The sequence below is a fragment of the Hoplias malabaricus genome, chromosome 8, assembly GCF_029633855.1.
Source record: "Hoplias malabaricus isolate fHopMal1 chromosome 8, fHopMal1.hap1, whole genome shotgun sequence".
Classification (NCBI taxonomy): Eukaryota; Metazoa; Chordata; class Actinopteri; order Characiformes; family Erythrinidae; genus Hoplias; species Hoplias malabaricus.
This window is the reverse complement of record NC_089807.1, coordinates 44,289,130-44,315,433: the sequence shown is the minus strand read 5'-3', so window position 1 is coordinate 44,315,433 and position 26,304 is coordinate 44,289,130. Positions and strand designations below refer to the sequence as shown.

At 40.4% G+C, this 26,304-nt stretch overlaps 1 protein-coding gene across 1 annotated transcript in view; it reads left to right on the top strand.

The window, feature by feature from the left end:
- The window catches only part of LOC136705081 (serine-rich adhesin for platelets-like), a 34,829-nt gene that overhangs the window by 971 nt on the left and 7,554 nt on the right, over nt 1–26,304 (top strand). The window contains exons 3-51 of the mRNA XM_066678298.1: nt 113–152; nt 1,650–13,166; nt 13,391–13,539; nt 13,643–13,752; nt 14,246–14,307; nt 14,392–14,492; nt 14,587–14,659; nt 14,759–14,913; nt 15,017–15,126; nt 15,620–15,681; nt 15,766–15,866; nt 15,961–16,033; nt 16,133–16,287; nt 16,391–16,500; nt 16,994–17,055; nt 17,140–17,240; nt 17,335–17,407; nt 17,507–17,661; nt 17,765–17,874; nt 18,368–18,429; nt 18,514–18,614; nt 18,709–18,781; nt 18,881–19,035; nt 19,139–19,248; nt 19,742–19,803; nt 19,888–19,988; nt 20,083–20,155; nt 20,255–20,409; nt 20,513–20,622; nt 21,116–21,177; nt 21,262–21,362; nt 21,457–21,529; nt 21,629–21,783; nt 21,887–21,996; nt 22,490–22,551; nt 22,636–22,736; nt 22,831–22,903; nt 23,003–23,157; nt 23,261–23,370; nt 23,864–23,925; nt 24,010–24,110; nt 24,205–24,277; nt 24,377–24,531; nt 24,635–24,744; nt 25,238–25,299; nt 25,384–25,484; nt 25,579–25,651; nt 25,751–25,905; nt 26,009–26,118. Of these exons, the coding sequence (XP_066534395.1) occupies nt 113–152; nt 1,650–13,166; nt 13,391–13,539; nt 13,643–13,752; nt 14,246–14,307; nt 14,392–14,492; nt 14,587–14,659; nt 14,759–14,913; nt 15,017–15,126; nt 15,620–15,681; nt 15,766–15,866; nt 15,961–16,033; nt 16,133–16,287; nt 16,391–16,500; nt 16,994–17,055; nt 17,140–17,240; nt 17,335–17,407; nt 17,507–17,661; nt 17,765–17,874; nt 18,368–18,429; nt 18,514–18,614; nt 18,709–18,781; nt 18,881–19,035; nt 19,139–19,248; nt 19,742–19,803; nt 19,888–19,988; nt 20,083–20,155; nt 20,255–20,409; nt 20,513–20,622; nt 21,116–21,177; nt 21,262–21,362; nt 21,457–21,529; nt 21,629–21,783; nt 21,887–21,996; nt 22,490–22,551; nt 22,636–22,736; nt 22,831–22,903; nt 23,003–23,157; nt 23,261–23,370; nt 23,864–23,925; nt 24,010–24,110; nt 24,205–24,277; nt 24,377–24,531; nt 24,635–24,744; nt 25,238–25,299; nt 25,384–25,484; nt 25,579–25,651; nt 25,751–25,905; nt 26,009–26,118 (16,325 nt within the window). The remainder of the gene's footprint in view (nt 1–112; nt 153–1,649; nt 13,167–13,390; nt 13,540–13,642; nt 13,753–14,245; nt 14,308–14,391; nt 14,493–14,586; nt 14,660–14,758; nt 14,914–15,016; nt 15,127–15,619; nt 15,682–15,765; nt 15,867–15,960; nt 16,034–16,132; nt 16,288–16,390; nt 16,501–16,993; nt 17,056–17,139; nt 17,241–17,334; nt 17,408–17,506; nt 17,662–17,764; nt 17,875–18,367; nt 18,430–18,513; nt 18,615–18,708; nt 18,782–18,880; nt 19,036–19,138; nt 19,249–19,741; nt 19,804–19,887; nt 19,989–20,082; nt 20,156–20,254; nt 20,410–20,512; nt 20,623–21,115; nt 21,178–21,261; nt 21,363–21,456; nt 21,530–21,628; nt 21,784–21,886; nt 21,997–22,489; nt 22,552–22,635; nt 22,737–22,830; nt 22,904–23,002; nt 23,158–23,260; nt 23,371–23,863; nt 23,926–24,009; nt 24,111–24,204; nt 24,278–24,376; nt 24,532–24,634; nt 24,745–25,237; nt 25,300–25,383; nt 25,485–25,578; nt 25,652–25,750; nt 25,906–26,008; nt 26,119–26,304) is intronic.

Genomic DNA, 26,304 nt, shown 5'->3' with positions numbered 1-26,304 from the left:
TTCAAATAGATAGACAGAAAAAAAATGGATGAAAATTCTTCTTAATCTTCTAACATTATGATGTTCACTGTATTTCTTTTATTATTGTCTAATAATATTTATTTAACAACAGTGTGTCTGTGGTGTGTGTTTATCGGGAATGAAGCACAAACGTGAGTAAATATTTTTATTCATGAAAACAATCAGTATTTGGCAGATGCTATAATTATTTTTTAACTTAGTTTCTGCTGCCATTTTGGAGGTGTTCTGTTGTCTAGGCTGTTTTATTTAGAGCACTCTAAGACTTTTCTTTTCCTTATAATCCCATGTAGGAAAAAGTAAAAAAAGATTTTAAATCTTGTTAATCCTTAGCTGGGCGGCACGGTGGCGCAGCAGGTAGTGTCGCAGTCACACAGCTCCAGGGACCTGGAGGTTGTGGGTTCGATTCCCACTCCGGGTTACTGTCTGTGAGGAGTTGGTGTGTTCTTCTCGTGTCCGCGTGGGTTTCCTCTGGGTGCTCCGGTTTCCTCCCACAGTCCAAAAACACACGTTGGTAGGTGAATTGGTGACTCAAAAAAAGTGTCCGTAGGTGTGAGTGAATGTGTGTGTGTGTGTGTTGCCCTGTGAAGGACTGGCACCCCCTCCAGGGTGTATTCCCGCCTTGCGTTCAATGATTCCAGGTAGGCTCTGGACCCACCGCGACCCTGAATTGGATATGCGGTTAGAGATAATGAATGAATAATCCTTAGCTAGATTCTCGTTCATCCATATGGCTGTAAATATATAACTAAGATAAAATGATGATGAGAGTGTGGTTTATTTTTGCACTGTGTCCTAGGTTGCTTAATGAAAATTAAATGCATTTTTTTAAACGTAATTGTGTTGAGCAATGCTTCAGCTTCAGTACTATGTTAAGCCCTTGTAATCTACACAATAACATGGCTTTATCATCATCTCCATCATCATTTCAATTACAACCTAAATATGTAATATATTTATAATGTCATGCTTTAATGGGAAAAACATTACTATTAAGTGAAGGCTCAGCACAAATTTCGGTGATTGCAGCAGTACTTTTGCTGTTCAGTCAAAATCACAGCCCTTCATTTAAAATGTAAAAACATCCTGCCCCAGCTATTGAAAAAATGCCCATGAGTTCCAGGGGTTTATAGTTTGGGAATTATTCACATGTAAACACACATTTCATGAAAATGACGGTAGGTAAAATGTACATACAAAGTTAGAGGCTGCAATGTAAGGACTGAGTTTATTATGGTCTGGTCATAGGGAAATTTTGGGGAAATTTGTCCATTTTGACCTCAATGAAAATATCTCTATGAAGATTCCTGGCACCTTCCTTATGCTTCTCCAGTTTAAATGCTGTCAAAACGGCTGAAAATATAAATGATACATAAGGTTACTCCTGATTTACATTGCTGTAACAATACCTCCAAAATGGCACCTTTGTGATATCACATTGTAATAATAAATGACATCACAAATAAAAATGTGACAACACAGACAATAATGACATTTGACATCAAATATAATAATCATGTCACACTATAGCTAATTATCTTATTGGACTCACGAAAACTAATTGCAGTGATTTAGTGATTGTATTAGTGAATATCATAAAAATGTACTCAGCTAAAAAAATGTTTCTGTAGAACGACACCGCCTGCACAGTCAAATGAAACCTCCATCGCAAACATCATGACCATGGAACATTCTACAGCTACAATAAGTATGTTTACAACCTCAGAAACTCTAACTACAGCAAATGAGACACCTCCATGGACTGAGACCACCATGTCCACAAATGAAGTGGCTCAAAGCATTGCTCCTGAAACATCTGAAACAACTGTTATTACAACTACTCCAACAAGTATAGATGCTTTGACCACTTTAACTGAAGCATCCACAACTACAAGTGCAGCATCAACAATTGTTATTACAACTACACCCACAAGTACAGAAGGTTTGACCACTTCAACTGAAGCGTACACAACTACAAGTTCAGCACCAACACCTGATATTACAACTATTCCTACAAGTACTGAGGCTTTGACCACTTCAACTGAAGCATACACAACTACAAGTTCAGCACCAACACCTGATATTACAACTATTCCTACAAGTACTGAAGCTTTGACCACTTCCACTGAAGCTTCCACAGCTACAAGTGCAACACCAACAACTTTAATTACAAGTACTCCCACAGGTACAGAGGCTTTGACCACTTCAACTGAAGCATCAACAACTACAAGCGCAGCAACAACTGACATTACAACTACTCCATCAAATACAGAAGTTTCAACCATTTCCACTGAAACATCTACAGCCTCAAGTACAGAAACAACAGTTGCTGAGACATCAACATCCACAGGTACAGAGGCACCAACCACTTCAAATGAAGCATCCACAACTACAAGTGCAGTCCAAACAATTAGTATTACAACTACCCTCACCAGTACAGAACCTTTGACCACTTCCACTGAATCATCCGCAACTACAAGTGCAGAAACAACAGCTACTGAGACAATAATTTCCACAAGTGCACAGGCTTTGATCACTTCAACTGAAGCATCCACAACTACAAGTGCAGCATCAACAACTGATATAATAACCACATCAACAAGTACAGAAACTTTGACCACTTCAACTGAAGCATCCACAGCTACAAGTTCAGCACCAACACCTGCTATTACAACTATTCCTACAAGTTCTGAAGCTTTGACCACTTCAACTGAAGCTTCCACAGCTACAAGTGCAACACCAACAACTTTAATTACAAGTACTCCCACAGGTACAGAGGCTTTGACCACTTCAACTGAAGCATCAACAACTACAAGCGCAGCAACAACTGACATTACAACTACTCCATCAAATACAGAAGTTTCAACCATTTCCACTGAAACATCTACAGCCTCAAGTACAGAAACAACAGTTGCTGAGACATCAACATCCACAGGTACAGAGGCACCAACCACTTCAAATGAAGCATCCACAACTACAAGTGCAGTCCAAACAATTAGTATTACAACTACCCTCACCAGTACAGAACCTTTGACCACTTCCACTGAATCATCCGCAACTACAAGTGCAGAAACAACAGCTACTGAGACAATAATTTCCACAAGTGCACAGGCTTTGATCACTTCAACTGAAGCATCCACAACTACAAGTGCAGCATCAACAACTGATATAATAACCACATCAACAAGTACAGAAACTTTGACCACTTCAACTGAAGCATCCACAGCTACAAGTTCAGCACCAACACCTGCTATTACAACTATTCCTACAAGTTCTGAAGCTTTGACCACTTCAACTGAAGCTTCCACAGCTACAAGTGCAACACCAACAACTTTAATTACAAGTACTCCCACAGGTACAGAGGCTTTGACCACTTCAACTGAAGCATCAACAACTACAAGCGCAGCAACAACTGACATTACAACTACTCCATCAAATACAGAAGTTTCAACCATTTCCACTGAAACATCTACAGCCACAAGTACAGAAACAACAGCTGCTGAGACATCTGCATCCACAAGTACAGAGGCACCAACCACTTCAAATGAAGCATCCACAACTACAAGTGCAGTCCAAACAATTAGTATTACAACTACCCTCACCAGTACAGAACCTTTGACCACTTCCACTGAATCATCCGCAACTACAAGTGCAGAAACAACAGCTACTGAGACAATAATTTCCACAAGTGCACAGGCTTTGATCACTTCAACTGAAGCATCCACAACTACAAGTGCAGCATCAACAACTGATATAATAACCACATCAACAAGTACAGAAACTTTGACCACTTCAACTGAAGCATCCACAGCTACAAGTTCAGCACCAACACCTGCTATTACAACTATTCCTACAAGTTCTGAAGCTTTGACCACTTCAACTGAAGCTTCCACAGCTACAAGTGCAACACCAACAACTTTAATTACAAGTACTCCCACAGGTACAGAGGCTTTGACCACTTCAACTGAAGCATCAACAACTACAAGCGCAGCAACAACTGACATTACAACTACTCCATCAAATACAGAAGTTTCAACCATTTCCACTGAAACATCTACAGCCACAAGTACAGAAACAACAGCTGCTGAGACATCTGCATCCACAAGTACAGAGGCACCAACCACTTCAAATGAAGCATCCACAACTACAAGTGCAGTCCAAACAATTAGTATTACAACTACCCTCACCAGTACAGAACCTTTGACCACTTCCACTGAATCATCCGCAACTACAAGTGCAGAAACAACAGCTACTGAGACAATAATTTCCACAAGTGCAGAGGCTTTGATCACTTCAACTGAAGCATCCACAACTACAAGTGCAGCATCAACAACTGATATAATAACCACATCAACAAGTACAGAAACTTTGACCACTTCAACTGAAGCATCCACAGCTACAAGTTCAGCACCAACACCTGCTATTACAACTATTCCTACAAGTTCTGAAGCTTTGACCACTTCCACTGAAGCTTCCACAGTTACAAGTGCAACACCAACAACTTTAATTACAAGTACTCCCACAGGTACAGAGGCTTTGACCACTTCAACTGAAGCATCAACAACTACAAGCACAGCAACAACTGACATTACAACTACTCCATCAAATACAGAAGTTTCAACCATTTCCACTGAAACATCTACAGCCTCAAGTACAGAAACAACAGCTGCTGAGACATCAACATCCACAGGTACAGAGGCACCAACCACTTCAAATGAAGCATCCGCAACTACAAGTGCAGTCCAAACAATTAGTATTACAACTACCCTCACCAGTACAGAACCTTTGACCACTTCCACTGAATCATCCGCAACTACAAGTGCAGAAACAACAGCTACTGAGACAATAATTTCCACAAGTGCAGAGGCTTTGATCACTTCAACTGAAGCATCCACAACTACAAGTGCAGCATCAACAACTGATATAATAACCACATCAACAAGTACAGAAACTTTGACCACTTCAACTGAAGCATCCACAGCTACAAGTTCAGCACCAACACCAGCTATTACAAATATTCCTACAAGTTCTGAAGCTTTGACCACTTCCACTGAAGCTTCCACAGCTACAAGTGCAACACCAACAACTTTAATTACAAGTACTCCCACAGGTACAGAGGCTTTGACCACTTCAACTGAAGCATCAACAACTACAAGCACAGCAACAACTGACATTACAACTACTCCATCAAATACAGAAGTTTCAACCATTTCCACTGAAACATCTACAGCCACAAGTACAGAAACAACAGCTGCTGAGACATCTGCATCCACAAGTACAGAGGCACCAACCACTTCAAATGAAGCATCCACAACTACAAGTGCAGTCCAAACAATTAGTATTACAACTACCCTCACCAGTACAGAACCTTTGACCACTTCCACTGAATCATCCGCAACTACAAGTGCAGAAACAACAGCTACTGAGACAATAATTTCCACAAGTGCAGAGGCTTTGATCACTTCAACTGAAGCATCCACAACTACAAGTGCAGCATCAACAACTGATATAATAACCACATTAACAAGTACAGAAACTTTGACCACTTCAACTGAAGCATCCACAGCTACAAGTTCAGCACCAACACCTGCTATTACAACTATTCCTACAAGTTCTGAAGCTTTGACCACTTCCACTGAAGCTTCCACAGTTACAAGTGCAACACCAACAACTTTAATTACAAGTACTCCCACAGGTACAGAGGCTTTGACCACTTCAACTGAAGCATCAACAACTACAAGCACAGCAACAACTGACATTACAACTACTCCATCAAATACAGAAGTTTCAACCATTTCCACTGAAACATCTACAGCCTCAAGTACAGAAACAACAGCTGCTGAGACATCAACATCCACAGGTACAGAGGCACCAACCACTTCAAATGAAGCATCCGCAACTACAAGTGCAGTCCAAACAATTAGTATTACAACTACCCTCACCATTACAGAACCTTTGACCACTTCCACTGAATCATCCGCAACTACAAGTGCAGAAACAACAGCTACTGAGACAATAATTTCCACAAGTGCAGAGGCTTTGATCACTTCAACTGAAGCATCCACAACTACAAGTGCAGCATCAACAACTGATATAATAACCACATCAACAAGTACAGAAACTTTGACCACTTCAACTGAAGCATCCACAGCTACAAGTTCAGCACCAACACCAGCTATTACAAATATTCCTACAAGTTCTGAAGCTTTGACCACTTCCACTGAAGCTTCCACAGCTACAAGTGCAACACCAACAACTTTAATTACAAGTACTCCCACAGGTACAGAGGCTTTGACCACTTCAACTGAAGCATCAACAACTACAAGCACAGCAACAACTGACATTACAACTACTCCATCAAATACAGAAGTTTCAACCATTTCCACTGAAACATCTACAGCCACAAGTACAGAAACAACAGCTGCTGAGACATCTACATCCACAAGTACAGAGGGACCAACCACTTCAAATGAAGCATCCACAACTACAAGTGCAGTTCAAACAATTAGTATTACAACTACCCTCACCAGTACAGAACCTTTGACCACTTCCACTGAATCATCCGCAACTACAAGTGCAGAAACAACAGCTACTGAGACAATCATTTCCACAAGTGCAGAGGCTTTGATCACTTCAACTGAAGCATCCACAACTACAAGTGCAGCATCAACAACTGATATAATAACCACATCAACAAGTACAGAAACTTTGACCACTTCAACTGAAGCATCCACAGCTACAAGTTCAGCACCAACACCTGCTATTACAACTATTCCTACAAGTTCTGAAGCTTTGACCACTTCAACTGAAGCTTCCACAGCTACAAGTGCAACACCAACAACTTTAATTACAAGTACTCCCACAGGTACAGAGGCTTTCACCACTTCAACTGAAGCATCAACAACTACAAGCGCAGCAACAACTGACATTACAACTACTCCATCAAATACAGAAGTTTCAACCATTTCCACTGAAACATCTACAGCCACAAGTACAGAAACAACAGCTGCTGAGACATCTGCATCCACAAGTACAGAGGCAACAACCACTTCAAATGAAGCATCCACAACTACAAGTGCAGTCCAAACAATTAGTATTACAACTACCCTCACCAGTACAGAACCTTTGACCACTTCCACTGAATCATCCGCAACTACAAGTGCAGAAACAACAGCTACTGAGACAATAATTTCCACAAGTGCAGAGGCTTTGATCACTTCAACTGAAGCATCCACAACTACAAGTGCAGCATCAACAACTGATATAATAACCACATCAACAAGTACAGAAACTTTGACCACTTCAACTGAAGCATCCACAGCTACAAGTTCAGCACCAACACCTGCTATTACAACTATTCCTACAAGTTCTGAAGCTTTGACCACTTCCACTGAAGCTTCCACAGCTACAAGTGCAACACCAACAACTTTAATTACAAGTACTCCCACAGGTACAGAAGCTTTAACCACATCAACTGAAGTATCAACAACTACAAGCGCAGCACCAACAACTGATATTGCAACTATTCTACCAAGAATAGAAATTTTAGCCATTTCCACCGAAACATCTACAGCCACAAGTACAGAAACAACAGCTGCTGAGACATCTACATCCACAAGTACAGAGGCACCAACCACTTCAAATGAAGCATCCACAGCTACAAGTGGTAATACAACTACCCTCACCAGTACAGAACCTTTGACCACTTCCACTGAATCATCCGCAACTACAAGTGCAGAAACAACAGCTACTGAGACAATAATTTCCACAAGTGCAGAGGTGTTGATCACTTCAACTGAAGCATCCACATCTACAAGTGCAGCATCAACAACTGATATAATAACCACATCAACAAGTACAGAAACTTTGACCACTTCAACTGAAGCATCCACAGCTACAAGTGCAACACCAACAACCTTAATTACAAGTACTCCCACAGGTACAGAGGCTTTGACCACTTCAAATGAAGCATCCACAACTACAAGTGCAGTCCAAACAATTAGTATTACAACTACCCTCACCAGTACAGAACCTTTGACCACTTCCACTGAATCATCCGCAACTACAAGTGCAGAAACAACAGCTACTGAGACAATCACTTCCACAAGTGCAGAGGTGTTGACCACTTCAGCTGAAGCATCCATAGCAACAAGTGCAAAACCAACACCTTTAATTACAAGTACTCCCACAGTTACAGAAGCTTTAACCACTTCAGCTGAATCATCCATGGCTACAAGTGCAACACCAACAAATGATATGACAACTATTTCCACAAGTACAGAAGCTTTGACAGCTTCCACTGAAACATCTACAGCTACAAGTGAAGCACCAACAACTGATATTACAACTATTTCCACAAGTACAGATGCTTTGACCACTTCAACTGAAACATCTACAGCTACAAGTGCAGCACCAACAACTGATATTACAACTATTTCCACAAGTACAGATGCTTTGACCACTTCAATTGAAACATCTACAGCTACAAGTGCAGCACCAACAACTGATATTACAACTATTTCCACAAGTAAAGCTGCTTTGACCACTTCAACTGAAGCATACACAACTACAAGTTCAGCACCAACACCTGATATTACAACGATTCCTACAAGTACTGAGGCTTTGACCAGTTCCACTGAAGCATCCACAGCTACAAGTGCAGCACCAACAACTTTAATTACAAGTACTCCCACAGGTACAGAAGCTTTCACCACTTCAACTGAAGCATCAACAACTACAAGCGCAGCAACAACTTACATTACAACTATTCCATCAAATACAGAAGTTTCAACCATTTCCACTGAAACATCTACAGCCACAAGTACAGAAACAACAGCTGCGGAGACATCTACGTCCACAAGTACAGAGGCACCAACCACTTCAAATGAAGTATCCACAGCTACAAGTGCAGTTCAAACAATTGGTATTACAACTACCCTCACCAGTACAGAACCTTTGACAACTTCCACTGAAGCATACACAACTACAAGTTCAGCACCAACACCTAATATTACAATGATTCCTACAAGTACTGAGGCTTTGACCACTTCCACTGAAGCATCCACAGCTACAAGTCTAACACCAACAACTTTAATTACAAGTACTCCCGCAGGTACAGAAGCTTTGACCACTTCAACTGAAGCATCAACAGCAACAAGTGTAGCATCAACAATTGTTATTACAACTACACCCACAAGTACAGAAGGTTTGACCACGTCAACTGAAGCATACACAACTACAAGTTCAACACCAACAACTGATATTACAACTATTCCTACAAGTTCTGAAGCTTTGACCACTTCCACCGAAGCATCCACAGCTACAAGTGCAACACCAACAACTTTAATTACAAGTACTCCCACAGGTACAGAAGCTTTGACCACATCAACTGAAGTATCAACAACTACAAGCGCAGCACCAACAACTGATATTGCAACTATTCTACCAAGAATAGAAATTTTAGCCATTTCCGCCGAAACATCTACAGCCACAAGTACAGAAACAACAGCTGCTGAGACATCTACATCCACAAGTACAGAGGCACCAACCACTTCAAATGAAGCATCCACAGCTACAAGTGCAGTTCAAACAATTGGTAATACAACTACTCTCACCAGTACAGAACCTTTGACCACTTCCACTGAATCAGTCGCAACTACAAGCGCAGAAACCACAGCTACTGAGACAATCACTTCTACAAGTGCAGAGGCTTTGATCACTTCAACTGAAGCATCCACAACTACAAGTGCAGCATCAACAACTGATATAATAACTACATCAACAAGTACAGAAACTTTGACCGCTTCAACTGAAGCATCCACAGCAACAAGTGCAGCACCAACACCTGATACTACAACTATTTCTACAAGTACAGAAACTTTGACCACTTCAGTTGAAGCATCCACAGCGACAAGTGCAACACCAACACCTTTAATTACAAGTACTCCCACAGGTGCAGAAGCTTTAATCACTTCAGTTGAATCATCCACAGCTACAAGTGCAGCACCAACAACTGATATGACAACTATTTTCACAAGTACAGATGCTTTGACCACTTCAACTGAAGCATACACAACTACAAGTTCAGCCCCCACAACTGATATTACAACTATTTCCACAAGTATAGAAGCCTTGACCACTTCCACTGAAATATCTACAGCCACAAGTACAGAAACAACAGCTACTGAGACATCTATATCCACAAGTACAGAGGCACCAATCACTTCAAATGAAACATCCACAACTACAAGTGCAGTTCAAACAATTGTTATTTCAACTACTCCAACAAGTACAGAAGCTTTGATCACTTCCACCGAAGCATCCACAACTAGAAGTGCAGCACCAACAACTGATATTACAACTATTTCCACAAGTACAGATGCTTTGACCTCTTCCACTGAAGCATCTACAGCTACAAGTGCAACACCAACATCTTTAATTATAACTACTCCCACAAGTACAAGAGCTTTGATCACTTCAACAGAAACATCCATAACTACAAGCGCAGTACAAACCACTGATCTTACAACTATTTCCACAAGTACAGAAACTTTGATCACCTCAACTGAAGCATCCACAGCAACAAGTGCAACACCAACACATTTAATTACAAGTACCCCCAAAGGTACAGAAGCTTTAACCACTTCAACTGAATCATCCACAGCTACAAGCGCAGCACCAATAACTGATATTACAACTATTTCCACAAGCACAGAAACTTTGACCACTTCCACTGAAGCATCTACAGCTACAAGTGCAACACCAACTTCTTTAATTATAACTACATCAACAAGTTCAGAAGCTTTGACCACTTCAATTGAAGCATTCACAACTACAAGTGCAGCACCAACAACTGATATTACAACTATTTCCACAAGTACAGGAGCTTTGACCATTTCCACTGAAGCATCTACAGCGACACGTACAGAAACAACAGCTACTGAGACATCTACGTCCACAAGTACAGAGGTCCCAACCACTTCAAATGAAGCATCCACAACTACAAGTGCAACAACAACAACTGTTATTTCAACTACACCCACAAGTACAGAGGGTTTGACCACTTCAGCTGAAGCATCCACAACAACAAGTGCAAAACCAACATCTTTAATTACAAGTACTCCTACAGGTACAGAAGCTTTAACCACTTTAATTGAATCATCCACAACAACAAGCGCAGCACCAACAACTGATATTACAACTATTTCCACAAGTACAGATACTTTGACCACTTCCACTGAAGCATCTACAGCTACAAGTGCAACACCATCATCTTTAATTATAACTACTCCCACAAGTACAGAAGCTTTGACCGCTTCCACTGAAGCATCCACAGCTACAAGTGCAACAGCAACAACTTTAATTACAAGTACTCCCACAGGTACAGAAGCTTTGACCACTTCAACTGAAGCATCAACCACTACAAGTGCAGAAACAACAGCTACTGAGACAATCACATCTACAAGTGCAGCATCAGCAACTGATATTACAACTACTTCCACAAGTACAGACACAACAGGTACTGAGACATCTACGTCCACAAGTACAGAGACCCCAACCATTTCAAATGAAGCATCCACAACTACAAGTGCAACAACAACTGTTATTTCAACTACTCCAACAAGTACAGAAGCTTTGACCACTTCCACTGAAGCATCCACAGCTACAAGTGCCGCACCAACAACTGCTGAGACAAGCAGTGCCACAACTACAGATGCTTTGAGTACTTCCAGTGAAACATCCAACACAAGAATTTTAGAACCAACAAATTTTATTACAACAACATCCAAAATTATAGAAGCTTTCGCCACTTCAACTGAAGCATCCATAGGTACAAGTGCAGCACCAACAACTGCTGAGAGAAGCACTGCCACAAGTACAGAGGCTTCAGCTACTACCACTGAAGCATCCACAACAAGTGCAGCACCAACAACTGCTGAGCCAAGCACTGCCACAAGTACAGAGACCTCAATTACTACCACTGAAGTATCCACAATTACAAGTGCAACAACAACTTTGACCACTTCAATTGAAGCATCCACGATTGTAAGTGTAGCACCAACAACTTATATTACAACTTATTCCACAAGTACAGAGGCTTTGACGAATTCCACTGAAGCATACACAACAAGAAGTGCAGAACCAACAACTAGTCCCCCAAGTACAGAGGCCTCAACTACTACCACTGAAGCATCTACAACAAGTGCAGCACCAGCAACTGTTGAGACAAGCACTGCCACAAGTACAGAGGCCTCAACTACTATCACTGAAGCATCAACAAGTGCAATACCAACCATGGTTGAGAGAAGCACTGCCACAGCTAATGAGTTGTCAACTACTACCACTGAAGCATCCACAACAAGTGCAGCACCAACAACTGTTCAGACAAGCACTGCCACAAGTACAGATGCTTCAGCTATAAACACTGAGGCATCCACTTTTACAAGTGCAGTACTAAACACCCTTGAGAGAACTACCATCACAAGTACAGAGACTGCAATCACTTTTACTGGAGCATATACAGCATCTACTGAAACAACTTCTGCTACAGAGTTTCCAAGCACAACTGCTGAGCCATTCACAAGTACAAACATTGCAACATCTACTAATGTATCATCTTCTGCCAGAAGTACAGAAGGTGCAATTACTAATACTGAAGCATCCACCAATACATTTACAGCACCAACAATGACTGGGGCAACACTGGGTGCAGACAAAATGGGTTTACTTAATATATCTTCTTCAAACACCTCTACTGCTGCAACCACTAAAACCACCCCTGCTGAGACAAATACTTCAAAAACTACATTTAGTTCAAGCACTCTTACTGAAACATCCACAAATACAAGTTTGCTGACTGAAATTGTATCGACACATCAATCTTCTACAAACGCTGCACCAACAACTGCTGAAACAAATACACAATTAACTGCAACAACTGCTACAACACTATCACCAACATCCAATCCCACAATTACATCAGCAACATCTGTGATAACAATGAAAGTAAACACTACAACGGTTGCTCAAGACATGCCTATTGTCCCAATATCAGTACAAAATACTGAAAAATTGAACAATTTAACAACACTCAACACAACAACAACCACTCAACAAACATCAGGAGTGAACGTACCAGTGAGAAATATGTAAGTATTAACTGGATAATAATATATAATGTGACAAAATCAAAACAAAAAATATTTGTATTTTTATTTATCAATGACAATAAACATTAACCAAAATTTAAGTTTCCACAAGAACCAGAGGCAGCTAATAAGCAAATTTTCATCTGTAGTCCCTGGACAGGTGATAACTAAATAAAAAAAAAACTTAATATAAAAATAATTAACAAAATCTCTCTTAATTGCAGCTCTGCAATAGTTTACACTCAGCTTCGGTTCAGCTCCTCCTCTCCTGCTCCCAGTGAGAGTTTGGTCCTCAGGGCGACCAAAATTCTGCTGGACTCTAGACAGGCAAACCTCAGTGATTCTACTCAAGTGCTCAACTACACCTATGAACGTAGGTTTTGCTTGTAACTTGCATGTTCTACTGTGTACAGCAATGTCATGCCTTTGAAATATGTAAACTAATTACTCACTTATCATTTGATTTGTTACCTCAGAGATATCAAATACTTCCTTTGCGTTGATAATTACATTCAACATCACTTACAACACCACTGGAGTCAACAATGAAACCTACGTTCAATTGGAGAACTCCACCAACCAAGCAGTGAGTCTACATCTCCATCAGTCTAATACAACACAGTTCACCTGTCACACGACTGGGGAAATGCAAATGAGCTAAGGGAACTCATTGAGATGAAAGTCACAACAATATACTCATGTCACCTGACTGAGTTCAGTACAGAAACAGTTTAAATTCAGAAGTTGTGCAGAGGTGCATCATTTGAAAGAGTAAGGAATCCTAGATCTCTAGATCTGTTCAGCAATTTCCAGCGGGCTTCATGATTCTGGAGGTGCTGACCCAGATAATTCAGTATGTAGTCAGCTATGAATTTATGCCTGAAAATTCTCTGTTAATCAGAAGGTGGTGTCAAGGTAGCAATTGTTTATGATTTGATCATGAGTAAGACTGGTTTGAATCCTGATTCACACACATAAAAGTGCCTTCAGCTTTAAATGCAATTATGAAAAGTACATGAAATGTAAGGGACATCCCATTATTCATCATTTTATCTCAAAATATCTGTTTGTGTCTCCAGTTAAACACACTGCTGAATAAACCTGGTTCACCACAGTTTGAAGCCAAGAGCTCCAATTTTACGTAAGTTTAGACCGGCACCGAATTGTCCTGAATCTGTGCAGTACAAGAATTTAAAATGACTGATCATTCACTGTCTCTGAACAGATCCATTGGAAACCAGATTCAAGGAGACGTGGAATACAGCTTCCAAGATGGAGACACTGTAACACCAATCAGCTTCCTTGACGAGCTCAGGACCCTGAGTGGTACGTTATAGATCACGACATCGTCCACATTTTCACTGAGAAATATACCAATTAATCCTTAATTCACTGATGACTTCATGTTGTTCTCTTGTAGCTCCATCTACAACAGTTTCTCCAACAAGTCCAACCAGTCTGCTGGTGACTTCTACAGCAGCTCAAACACAAATGTATGTTCAGCAGATTTCAGAGATATTTCGTGTACATTGACATTTTCCTCTTGAGGGAACCTTGAAGAAAATTAATCCTAATGTTTCATTTTCTTCCAGTCGTTTGTCTGCAGTGGTGAAAAGCCATATGCTGTTCAGCTCCTCCTCTCCTGTTCCCAGTGAGAGTTTGGTCCTCAGTGCGACCAAAATTCTGCTGGACTCTAGACAGGCAAACCTCAGTGATTCTACTCAAGTGCTCAACTACACCTATGAACGTAGGTTTTGCTTGTAACTTGCATGTTCTACTGTGTACAGCAATGTCATGCCTTTGAAATATGTAAACTAATTACTCACTTATCATTTGATTTGTTACCTCAGAGATATCAAATACTTCCTTTGCGTTGATAATTACATTCAACATCACTTACAACACCACTGGAGTCAACAATGAAACCTACGTTCAATTGGAGAACTCCACCAACCAAGCAGTGAGTCTACATCTCCATCAGTCTAATACAACACAGTTCACCTGTCACACGACTGGGGAAATGCAAATGAGCTAAGGGAACTCATTGAGATGAAAGTCACAACAATATACTCATGTCACCTGACTGAGTTCAGTACAGAAACAGTTTAAATTCAGAAGTTGTGCAGAGGTGCATCATTTGAAAGAGTAAGGAATCCTAGATCTCTAGATCTGTTCAGCAACTTCCAGCGGGCTTCATGATTCTGGAGGTGCTGACCCAGATAATTCAGTATGTAGTCAGCTATGAATTTATGCCTGAAAATTCTCTGTTAATCAGAAGGTGGTGTCAAGGTAGCAATTGTTTATGATTTGATCATGAGTAAGACTGGTTTGAATCCTGATTCACACATATAAAAGTGCCTTCAGCTTTAAATGCAATTATGAAAAGTACATGAAATGTAAGGGACATCCCATTATTCATCATTTTATCTCAAAATATCTGTTTGTGTCTCCAGTTAAACACACTGCTGAATAAACCTGGTTCACCACAGTTTGAAGCCAAGAGCTCCAATTTTACGTAAGTTTAGACCGGCACCGAATTGTCCTGAATCTGTGCAGTACAAGAATTTAAAATGACTGATCATTCACTGTCTCTGAACAGATCCATTGGAAACCAGATTCAAGGAGACGTGGAATACAGCTTCCAAGATGGAGACACTGTAACACCAATCAGCTTCCTTGACGAGCTCAGGACCCTGAGTGGTACGTTATAGATCACGACATCGTCCACATTTTCACTGAGAAATATACCAATTAATCCTTAATTCACTGATGACTTCATGTTGTTCTCTTGTAGCTCCATCTACAACAGTTTCTCCAACAAGTCCAACCAGTCTGCTGGTGACTTCTACAGCAGCTCAAACACAAATGTATGTTCAGCAGATTTCAGAGATATTTCGTGTACATTGACATTTTCCTCTTGAGGGAACCTTGAAGAAAATTAATCCTAATGTTTCATTTTCTTCCAGTCGTTTGTCTGCAGTGGTGAAAAGCCATATGCTGTTCAGCTCCTCCTCTCCTGTTCCCAGTGAGAGTTTGGTCCTCAGTGCGACCAAAATTCTGCTGGACTCTAGACAGGCAAACCTCAGTGATTCTACTCAAGTGCTCAACTACACCTATGAACGTAGGTTTTGCTTGTAACTTGCATGTTCTACTGTGTACAGCAATGTCATGCCTTTGAAATATGTAAACTAATTACTCACTTATCATTTGATTTGTTACCTCAGAGATATCAAATACTTCCTTTGCGTTGATAATTACATTCAACATCACTTACAACACCACTGGAGTCAACAATGAAACCTACGTTCAATTGGAGAACTCCACCAACCAAGCAGTGAGTCTACATCTCCATCAGTCTAATACAACACAGTTCACCTGTCACACGACTGGGGAAATGCAAATGAGCTAAGGGAACTCATTGAGATGAAAGTCACAACAATATACTCATGTCACCTGACTGAGTTCAGTACAGAAACAGTTTAAATTCAGAAGTTGTGCAGAGGTGCATCATTTGAAAGAGTAAGGAATCCTAGATCTCTAGATCTGTTCAGCAACTTCCAGCGGGCTTCATGATTCTGGAGGTGCTGACCCAGATAATTCAGTATGTAGTCAGCTATGAATTTATGCCTGAAAATTCTCTGTTAATCAGAAGGTGGTGTCAAGGTAGCAATTGTTTATGATTTGATCATGAGTAAGACTGGTTTGAATCCTGATTCACACATATAAAAGTGCCTTCAGCTTTAAATGCAATTATGAAAAGTACATGAAATGTAAGGGACATCCCATTATTCATCATTTTATCTCAAAATATCTGTTTGTGTCTCCAGTTAAACACACTGCTGAATAAACCTGGTTCACCACAGTTTGAAGCCAAGAGCTCCAATTTTACGTAAGTTTAGACCGGCACCGAATTGTCCTGAATCTGTGCAGTACAAGAATTTAAAATGACTGATCATTCACTGTCTCTGAACAGATCCATTGGAAACCAGATTCAAGGAGACGTGGAATACAGCTTCCAAGATGGAGACACTGTAACACCAATCAGCTTCCTTGACGAGCTCAGGACCCTGAGTGGTACGTTATAGATCACGACATCGTCCACATTTTCACTGAGAAATATACCAATTAATCCTTAATTCACTGATGACTTCATGTTGTTCTCTTGTAGCTCCATCTACAACAGTTTCTCCAACAAGTCCAACCAGTCTGCTGGTGACTTCTACAGCAGCTCAAACACAAATGTATGTTCAGCAGATTTCAGAGATATTTCGTGTACATTGACATTTTCCTCTTGAGGGAACCTTGAAGAAAATTAATCCTAATGTTTCATTTTCTTCCAGTCGTTTGTCTGCAGTGGTGAAAAGCCATATGCTGTTCAGCTCCTCCTCTCCTGTTCCCAGTGAGAGTTTGGTCCTCAGTGCGACCAAAATTCTGCTGGACTCTAGACAGGCAAACCTCAGTGATTCTACTCAAGTGCTCAACTACACCTATGAACGTAGGTTTTGCTTGTAACTTGCATGTTCTACTGTGTACAGCAATGTCATGCCTTTGAAATATGTAAACTAATTACTCACTTATCATTTGATTTGTTACCTCAGAGATATCAAATACTTCCTTTGCGTTGATAATTACATTCAACATCACTTACAACACCACTGGAGTCAACAATGAAACCTACGTTCAATTGGAGAACTCCACCAACCAAGCAGTGAGTCTACATCTCCATCAGTCTAATACAACACAGTTCACCTGTCACACGACTGGGGAAATGCAAATGAGCTAAGGGAACTCATTGAGATGAAAGTCACAACAATATACTCATGTCACCTGACTGAGTTCAGTACAGAAACAGTTTAAATTCAGAAGTTGTGCAGAGGTGCATCATTTGAAAGAGTAAGGAATCCTAGATCTCTAGATCTGTTCAGCAACTTCCAGCGGGCTTCATGATTCTGGAGGTGCTGACCCAGATAATTCAGTATGTAGTCAGCTATGAATTTATGCCTGAAAATTCTCTGTTAATCAGAAGGTGGTGTCAAGGTAGCAATTGTTTATGATTTGATAATGAGTAAGACTGGTTTGAATCCTGATTCACACATATAAAAGTGCCTTCAGCTTTAAATGCAATTATGAAAAGTACATGAAATGTAAGGGACATCCCATTATTCATCATTTTATCTCAAAATATCTGTTTGTGTCTCCAGTTAAACACACTGCTGAATAAACCTGGTTCACCACAGTTTGAAGCCAAGAGCTCCAATTTTACGTAAGTTTAGACCAGCACCGAATTGTCCTGAATCTGTGCAGTACAAGAATTTAAAATGACTGATCATTCACTGTCTCTGAACAGATCCATTGGAAACCAGATTCAAGGAGACGTGGAATACAGCTTCCAAGATGGAGACACTGTAACACCAATCAGCTTCCTTGACGAGCTCAGGACCCTGAGTGGTACGTTATAGATCACGACATCGTCCACATTTTCACTGAGAAATATACCAATTAATCCTTAATTCACTGATGACTTCATGTTGTTCTCTTGTAGCTCCATCTACAACAGTTTCTCCAACAAGTCCAACCAGTCTGCTGGTGACTTCTACAGCAGCTCAAACACAAATGTATGTTCAGCAGATTTCAGAGATATTTCGTGTACATTGACATTTTCCTCTTGAGGGAACCTTGAAGAAAATTAATCCTAATGTTTCATTTTCTTCCAGTCGTTTGTCTGCAGTGGTGAAAAGCCATATGCTGTTCAGCTCCTCCTCTCCTGTTCCCAGTGAGAGTTTGGTCCTCAGTGCGACCAAAATTCTGCTGGACTCTAGACAGGCAAACCTCAGTGATTCTACTCAAGTGCTCAACTACACCTATGAACGTAGGTTTTGCTTGTAACTTGCATGTTCTACTGTGTACAGCAATGTCATGCCTTTGAAATATGTAAACTAATTACTCACTTATCATTTGATTTGTTACCTCAGAGATATCAAATACTTCCTTTGCGTTGATAATTACATTCAACATCACTTACAACACCACTGGAGTCAACAATGAAACCTACGTTCAATTGGAGAACTCCACCAACCAAGCAGTGAGTCTACATCTCCATCAGTCTAATACAACACAGTTCACCTGTCACACGACTGGGGAAATGCAAATGAGCTAAGGGAACTCATTGAGATGAAAGTCACAACAATATACTCATGTCACCTGACTGAGTTCAGTACAGAAACAGTTTAAATTCAGAAGTTGTGCAGAGGTGCATCATTTGAAAGAGTAAGGAATCCTAGATCTCTAGATCTGTTCAGCAACTTCCAGCGGGCTTCATGATTCTGGAGGTGCTGACCCAGATAATTCAGTATGTAGTCAGCTATGAATTTATGCCTGAAAATTCTCTGTTAATCAGAAGGTGGTGTCAAGGTAGCAATTGTTTATGATTTGATCATGAGTAAGACTGGTTTGAATCCTGATTCACACACATAAAAGTGCCTTCAGCTTTAAATGCAATTATGAAAAGTACATGAAATGTAAGGGACATCCCATTATTCATCATTTTATCTCAAAATATCTGTTTGTGTCTCCAGTTAAACACACTGCTGAATAAACCTGGTTCACCACAGTTTGAAGCCAAGAGCTCCAATTTTACGTAAGTTTAGACCGGCACCGAATTGTCCTGAATCTGTGCAGTACAAGAATTTAAAATGACTGATCATTCACTGTCTCTGAACAGATCCATTGGAAACCAGATTCAAGGAGACGTGGAATACAGCTTCCAAGATGGAGACACTGTAACACCAATCAGCTTCCTTGACGAGCTCAGGACCCTGAGTGGTACGTTATAGATCACGACATCGTCCACATTTTCACTGAGAAATATACCAATTAATCCTTAATTCACTGATGACTTCATGTTGTTCTCTTGTAGCTCCATCTACAACAGTTTCTCCAACAAGTCCAACCAGTCTGCTGGTGACTTCTACAGCAGCTCAAACACAAATGTATGTTCAGCAGATTTCAGAGATATTTCGTGTACATTGACATTTTCCTCTTGAGGGAACCTTGAAGAAAATTAATCCTAATGTTTCATTTTCTTCCAGTCGTTTGTCTGCAGTGGTGAAAAGCCATATGCTGTTCAGCTCCTCCTCTCCTGTTCCCAGTGAGAGTTTGGTCCTCAGTGCGACCAAAATTCTGCTGGACTCTAGACAGGCAAACCTCAGTGATTCTACTCAAGTGCTCAACTACACCTATGAACGTAGGTTTTGCTTGTAACTTGCATGTTCTACTGTGTACAGCAATGTCATGCCTTTGAAATATGTAAACTAATTACTCACTTATCATTTGATTTGTTACCTCAGAGATATCAAATACTTCCTTTGCGTTGATAATTACATTCAACATCACTTACAACACCACTGGAGTCAACAATGAAACCTACGTTCAATTGGAGAACTCCACCAACCAAGCAGTGAGTCTACATCTCCATCAGTCTAATACAACACAGTTCACCTGTCACACGACTGGGGAAATGCAAATGAGCTAAGGGAACTCATTGAGATGAAAGTCACAACAATATACTCATGTCACCTGACTGAGTTCAGTACAGAAACAGTTTAAATTCAGAAGTTGTGCAGAGGTGCATCATTTGAAAGAGTAAGGAATCCTAGATCTCTAGATCTGTTCAGCAACTTCCAGCGGGCTTCATGATTCTGGAGGTGCTGACCCAGATAATTCAGTATGTAGTCAGCTATGAATTTATGCCTGAAAATTCTCTGTTAATCAGAAGGTGGTGTCAAGGTAGCAATTGTTTATGATTTGATCATGAGTAAGACTGGTTTGAATCCTGATTCACACACATAAAAGTGCCTTCAGCTTTAAATGCAATTATGAAAAGTACATGAAATGTAAGGGACATCCCATTATTCATCATTTTATCTCAAAATATCTGTTTGTGTCTCCAGTTAAACACACTGCTGAATAAACCTGGTTCACCACAGTTTGAAGCCAAGAGCTCCAATTTTACGTAAGTTTAGACCGGCACCGAATTGTCCTGAATCTGTGCAGTACAAGAATTTAAAATGACTGATCATTCACTGTCTCTGAACAGATCCATTGGAAACCAGATTCAAGGAGACGTGGAATACAGCTTCCAAGATGGAGACACTGTAACACCAATCAGCTTCCTTGACGAGCTCAGGACCCTGAGTGGTACGTTATAGATCACGACATCGTCCACATTTTCACTGAGAAATATACCAATTAATCCTTAATTCACTGATGACTTCATGTTGTTCTCTTGTAGCTCCATCTACAACAGTTTCTCCAACAAGTCCAACCAGTCTGCTGGTGACTTCTACAGCAGCTCAAACACAAATGTATGTTCAGCAGATTTCAGAGATGTTTCGTGTACATTGACATTTTCCTCTTGAGGGAACCTTGAAGAAAATGAATCCTAATGTTTCATTTTCTTCCAGTCGTTTGTCTGCAGTGGTGAAAAGCCATATGCTGTTCAGCTCCTCCTCTCCTGTTCCCAGTGAGAGTTTGGTCCTCAGTGCGACCAAAATTCTGCTGGACTCTAGACAGGCAAACCTCAGTGATTCTACTCAAGTGCTCAACTACACCTATGAACGTAGGTTTTGCTTGTAACTTGCATGTTCTACTGTGTACAGCAATGTCATGCCTTTGAAATATGTAAACTAATTACTCACTTATCATTTGATTTGTTACCTCAGAGATATCAAATACTTCCTTTGCGTTGATAATTACATTCAACATCACTTACAACACCACTGAAGTCAACAATGAAACCTACGTTCAATTGGAGAACTCCACCAACCAAGCAGTGAGTCTACATCTCCATCAGTCTAATACAACACAGTTCACCTGTCACACGACTGGGGAAATGCAAATGAGCTAAGGGAACTCATTGAGATGAAAGTCACAACAATATACTCATGTCACCTGACTGAGTTCAGTACAGAAACAGTTTAAATTCAGAAGTTGTGCAGAGGTGCATCATTTGAAAGAGTAAGGAATCCTAGATCTCTAGATCTGTTCAGCAACTTCCAGCGGGCTTCATGATTCTGGAGGTGCTGACCCAGATAATTCAGTATGTAGTCAGCTATGAATTTATGCCTGAAAATTCTCTGTTAATCAGAAGGTGGTGTCAAGGTAGCAATTGTTTATGATTTGATCATGAGTAAGACTGGTTTGAATCCTGATTCACACACATAAAAGTGCCTTCAGCTTTAAATGCAATTATGAAAAGTACATGAAATGTAAGGGACATCCCATTATTCATCATTTTATCTCAAAATATCTGTTTGTGTCTCCAGTTAAACACACTGCTGAATAAACCTGGTTCACCACAGTTTGAAGCCAAGAGCTCCAATTTTACGTAAGTTTAGACCGGCACCAAATTGTCCTGAATCTGTGCAGTACAAGAATTTAAAATGACTGATCATTCACTGTCTCTGAACAGATCCATTGGAAACCAGATTCAAGGAGACATGGAATACAGCTTCCAAGATGGAGACACTGTAACACCAATCAGCTTCCTTGACGAGCTCAGGACCCTGAGTGGTATGTTATAGATCACGACATCGTCCACATTTTCACTGAGAAATATACCAATTAATCCTTAATTCACTGATGACTTTATGTTGTTCTCTTGTAGCTCCATCTACAACAGTTTCTCCAACAAGTCCAACCAGTCTGCTGGTGACTTCTACAGCAGCTCAAACACAAATGTATGTTCAGCAGATTTTAGAGATATTTCGTGTACATTGACATTTTCCTCTTGAGGGAACCTTGAAGAAAATTAATCCTAATGTTTCATTTTCTTCCAGTCGTTTGTCTGCAGTGGTGAAAAGCCATATGCTGTTCAGCTCCTCCTCTCCTGTTCCCAGTGAGAGTTTGGTCCTCAGTGCGACCAAAATTCTGCTGGACTCTAGACAGGCAAACCTCAGTGATTCTACTCAAGTGCTCAACTACACCTATGAACGTAGGTTTTGCTTGTAACTTGCATGTTCTACTGTGTACAGCAATGTCATGCCTTTGAAATATGTAAACTAATTACTCACTTATCATTTGATTTGTTACCTCAGAGATATCAAATACTTCCTTTGCGTTGATAATTACATTCAACATCACTTACAACACCACTGGAGTCAACAATGAAACCTACGTTCAATTGGAGAACTCCACCAACCAAGCAGTGAGTCTACATCTCCATCAGTCTAATACAACACAGTTCACCTGTCACACGACTGGGGAAATGCAAATGAGCTAAGGGAACTCATTGAGATGAAAGTCACAACAATATACTCATGTCACCTGACTGAGTTCAGTACAGAAACAGTTTAAATTCAGAAGTTGTGCAGAGGTGCATCATTTGAAAGAGTAAGGAATCCTAGATCTCTAGATCTGTTCAGCAACTTCCAGCGGGCTTCATGATTCTGGAGGTGCTGACCCAGATAATTCAGTATGTAGTCAGCTATGAATTTATGCCTGAAAATTCTCTGTTAATCAGAAGGTGGTGTCAAGGTAGCAATTGTTTATGATTTGATCATGAGTAAGACTGGTTTGAATCCTGATTCACACACATAAAAGTGCCTTCAGCTTTAAATGCAATTATGAAAAGTACATGAAATGTAAGGGACATCCCATTATTCATCATTTTATCTCAAAATATCTGTTTGTGTCTCCAGTTAAACACACTGCTGAATAAACCTGGTTCACCACAGTTTGAAGCCAAGAGCTCCAATTTTACGTAAGTTTAGACCGGCACCAAATTGTCCTGAATCTGTGCAGTACAAGAATTTAAAATGACTGATCATTCACTGTCTCTGAACAGATCCATTGGAAACCAGATTCAAGGAGACATGGAATACAGCTTCCAAGATGGAGACACTGTAACACCAATCAGCTTCCTTGACGAGCTCAGGACCCTGAGTGGTACGTTATAGATCACGACATCGTCCACATTTTCACTGAGAAATATACCAATTAATCCTTAATTCACTGATGACTTCATGTTGTTCTCTTGTAGCTCCATCTACAACAGTTTCTCCAACAAGTCCAACCAGTCTGCTGGTGACATCTACAGCAGCTCAAACACAAATGTATGTTCAGCAGATTTCAGAGATATTTCGTGTACATTGACATTTTCCTCTTGAGGGAACCTTGAAGAAAATTAATCCTAATGTTTCATTTTCTTCCAGTCGTTTGTCTGCAGTGGTGAAAAGCCATATGCTGTTCAGCTCCTCCTCTCCTGTTCCCAGTGAGAGTTTGGTCCTCAGTGCGACCAAAATTCTGCTGGACTCTAGACAGGCAAACCTCAGTGATTCTACTCAAGTGCTCAACTACACCTATGAACGTAGGTTTTGCTTGTAACTTGCATGTTCTACTGTGTACAGCAATGTCATGCCTTTGAAATATGTAAACTAATTACTCACTTATCATTTGATTTGTTACCTCAGAGATATCAAATACTTCCTTTGCGTTGATAATTACATTCAACATCACTTACAACACCACTGGAGTCAACAATGAAACCTACGTTCAATTGGAGAACTCCACCAACCAAGCAGTGAGTCTACATCTCCATCAGTCTAATACAACACAGTTCACCTGTCACACTACTGGGGAAATGCAAATGAGCTAAGGGAACTCACTGAGATGAAATTCACAACAATATACTCATGTCACCTGACTGAGTTCAGTACAGAAACAGTTTAAATTCAGAAGTTGTGCAGAGGTGCATCATTTGAAAGAGTAAGGAATCCTAGATCTCTAGATCTGTTCAGCAACTTCCAGCGGGCTTCATGATTCTGGAGGTGCTGACCCAGATAATTCAGTATGTAGTCAGCTATGAATTTATGCCTGAAAATTCTCTGTTAATCAGAAGGTGGTGTCAAGGTAGCAATTGTTTATGATTTGATCATGAGTAAGACTGGTTTGAATCCTGATTCACACATATAAAAGTGCCTTCAGCTTTAAATGCAATTATGAAAAGTACATGAAATGTAAGGGACATCCCATTATTCATCATTTTATCTCAAAATATCTGTTTGTGTCTCCAGTTAAACACACTGCTGAATAAACCTGGTTCACCACAGTTTGAAGCCAAGAGCTCCAATTTTACGTAAGTTTAGACCGGCACCGAATTGTCCTGAATCTGTGCAGTACAAGAATTTAAAATGACTGATCATTCACTGTCTCTGAACAGATCCATTGGAAACCAGATTCAAGGAGACGTGGAATACAGCTTCCAAGATGGAGACACTGTAACACCAATCAGCTTCCTTGACGAGCTCAGGACCCTGAGTGGTACGTTATAGATCACGACATCGTCCACATTTTCACTGAGAAATATACCAATTAATCCTTAATTCACTGATGACTTCATGTTGTTCTCTTGTAGCTCCATCTACAACAGTTTCTCCAACAAGTCCAACCAGTCTGCTGGTGACTTCTACAGCAGCTCAAACACAAATGTATGTTCAGCAGATTTCAGAGATATTTCGTGTACATTGACATTTTCCTCTTGAGGGAACCTTGAAGAAAATTAATCCTAATGTTTCATTTTCTTCCAGTCGTTTGTCTGCAGTGGTGAAAAGCCATATGCTGTTCAGCTCCTCCTCTCCTGTTCCCAGTGAGAGTTTGGTCCTCAGTGCGACCAAAATTCTGCTGGACTCTAGACAGGCAAACCTCAGTGATTCTACTCAAGTGCTCAACTACACCTATGAACGTAGGTTTTGCTTGTAACTTGCATGTTCTACTGTGTACAGCAATGTCATGCCTTTGAAATATGTAAACTAATTACTCACTTATCATTTGATTTGTTACCTCAGAGATATCAAATACTTCCTTTGCGTTGATAATTACATTCAACATCACTTACAACACCACTGGAGTCAACAATGAAACCTACGTTCAATTGGAGAACTCCACCAACCAAGCAGTGAGTCTACATCTCCATCAGTCTAATACAACACAGTTCACCTGTCACACGACTGGGGAAATGCAAATGAGCTAAGGGAACTCATTGAGATGAAAGTCACAACAATATACTCATGTCACCTGACTGAGTTCAGTACAGAAACAGTTTAAATTCAGAAGTTGTGCAGAGGTGCATCATTTGAAAGAG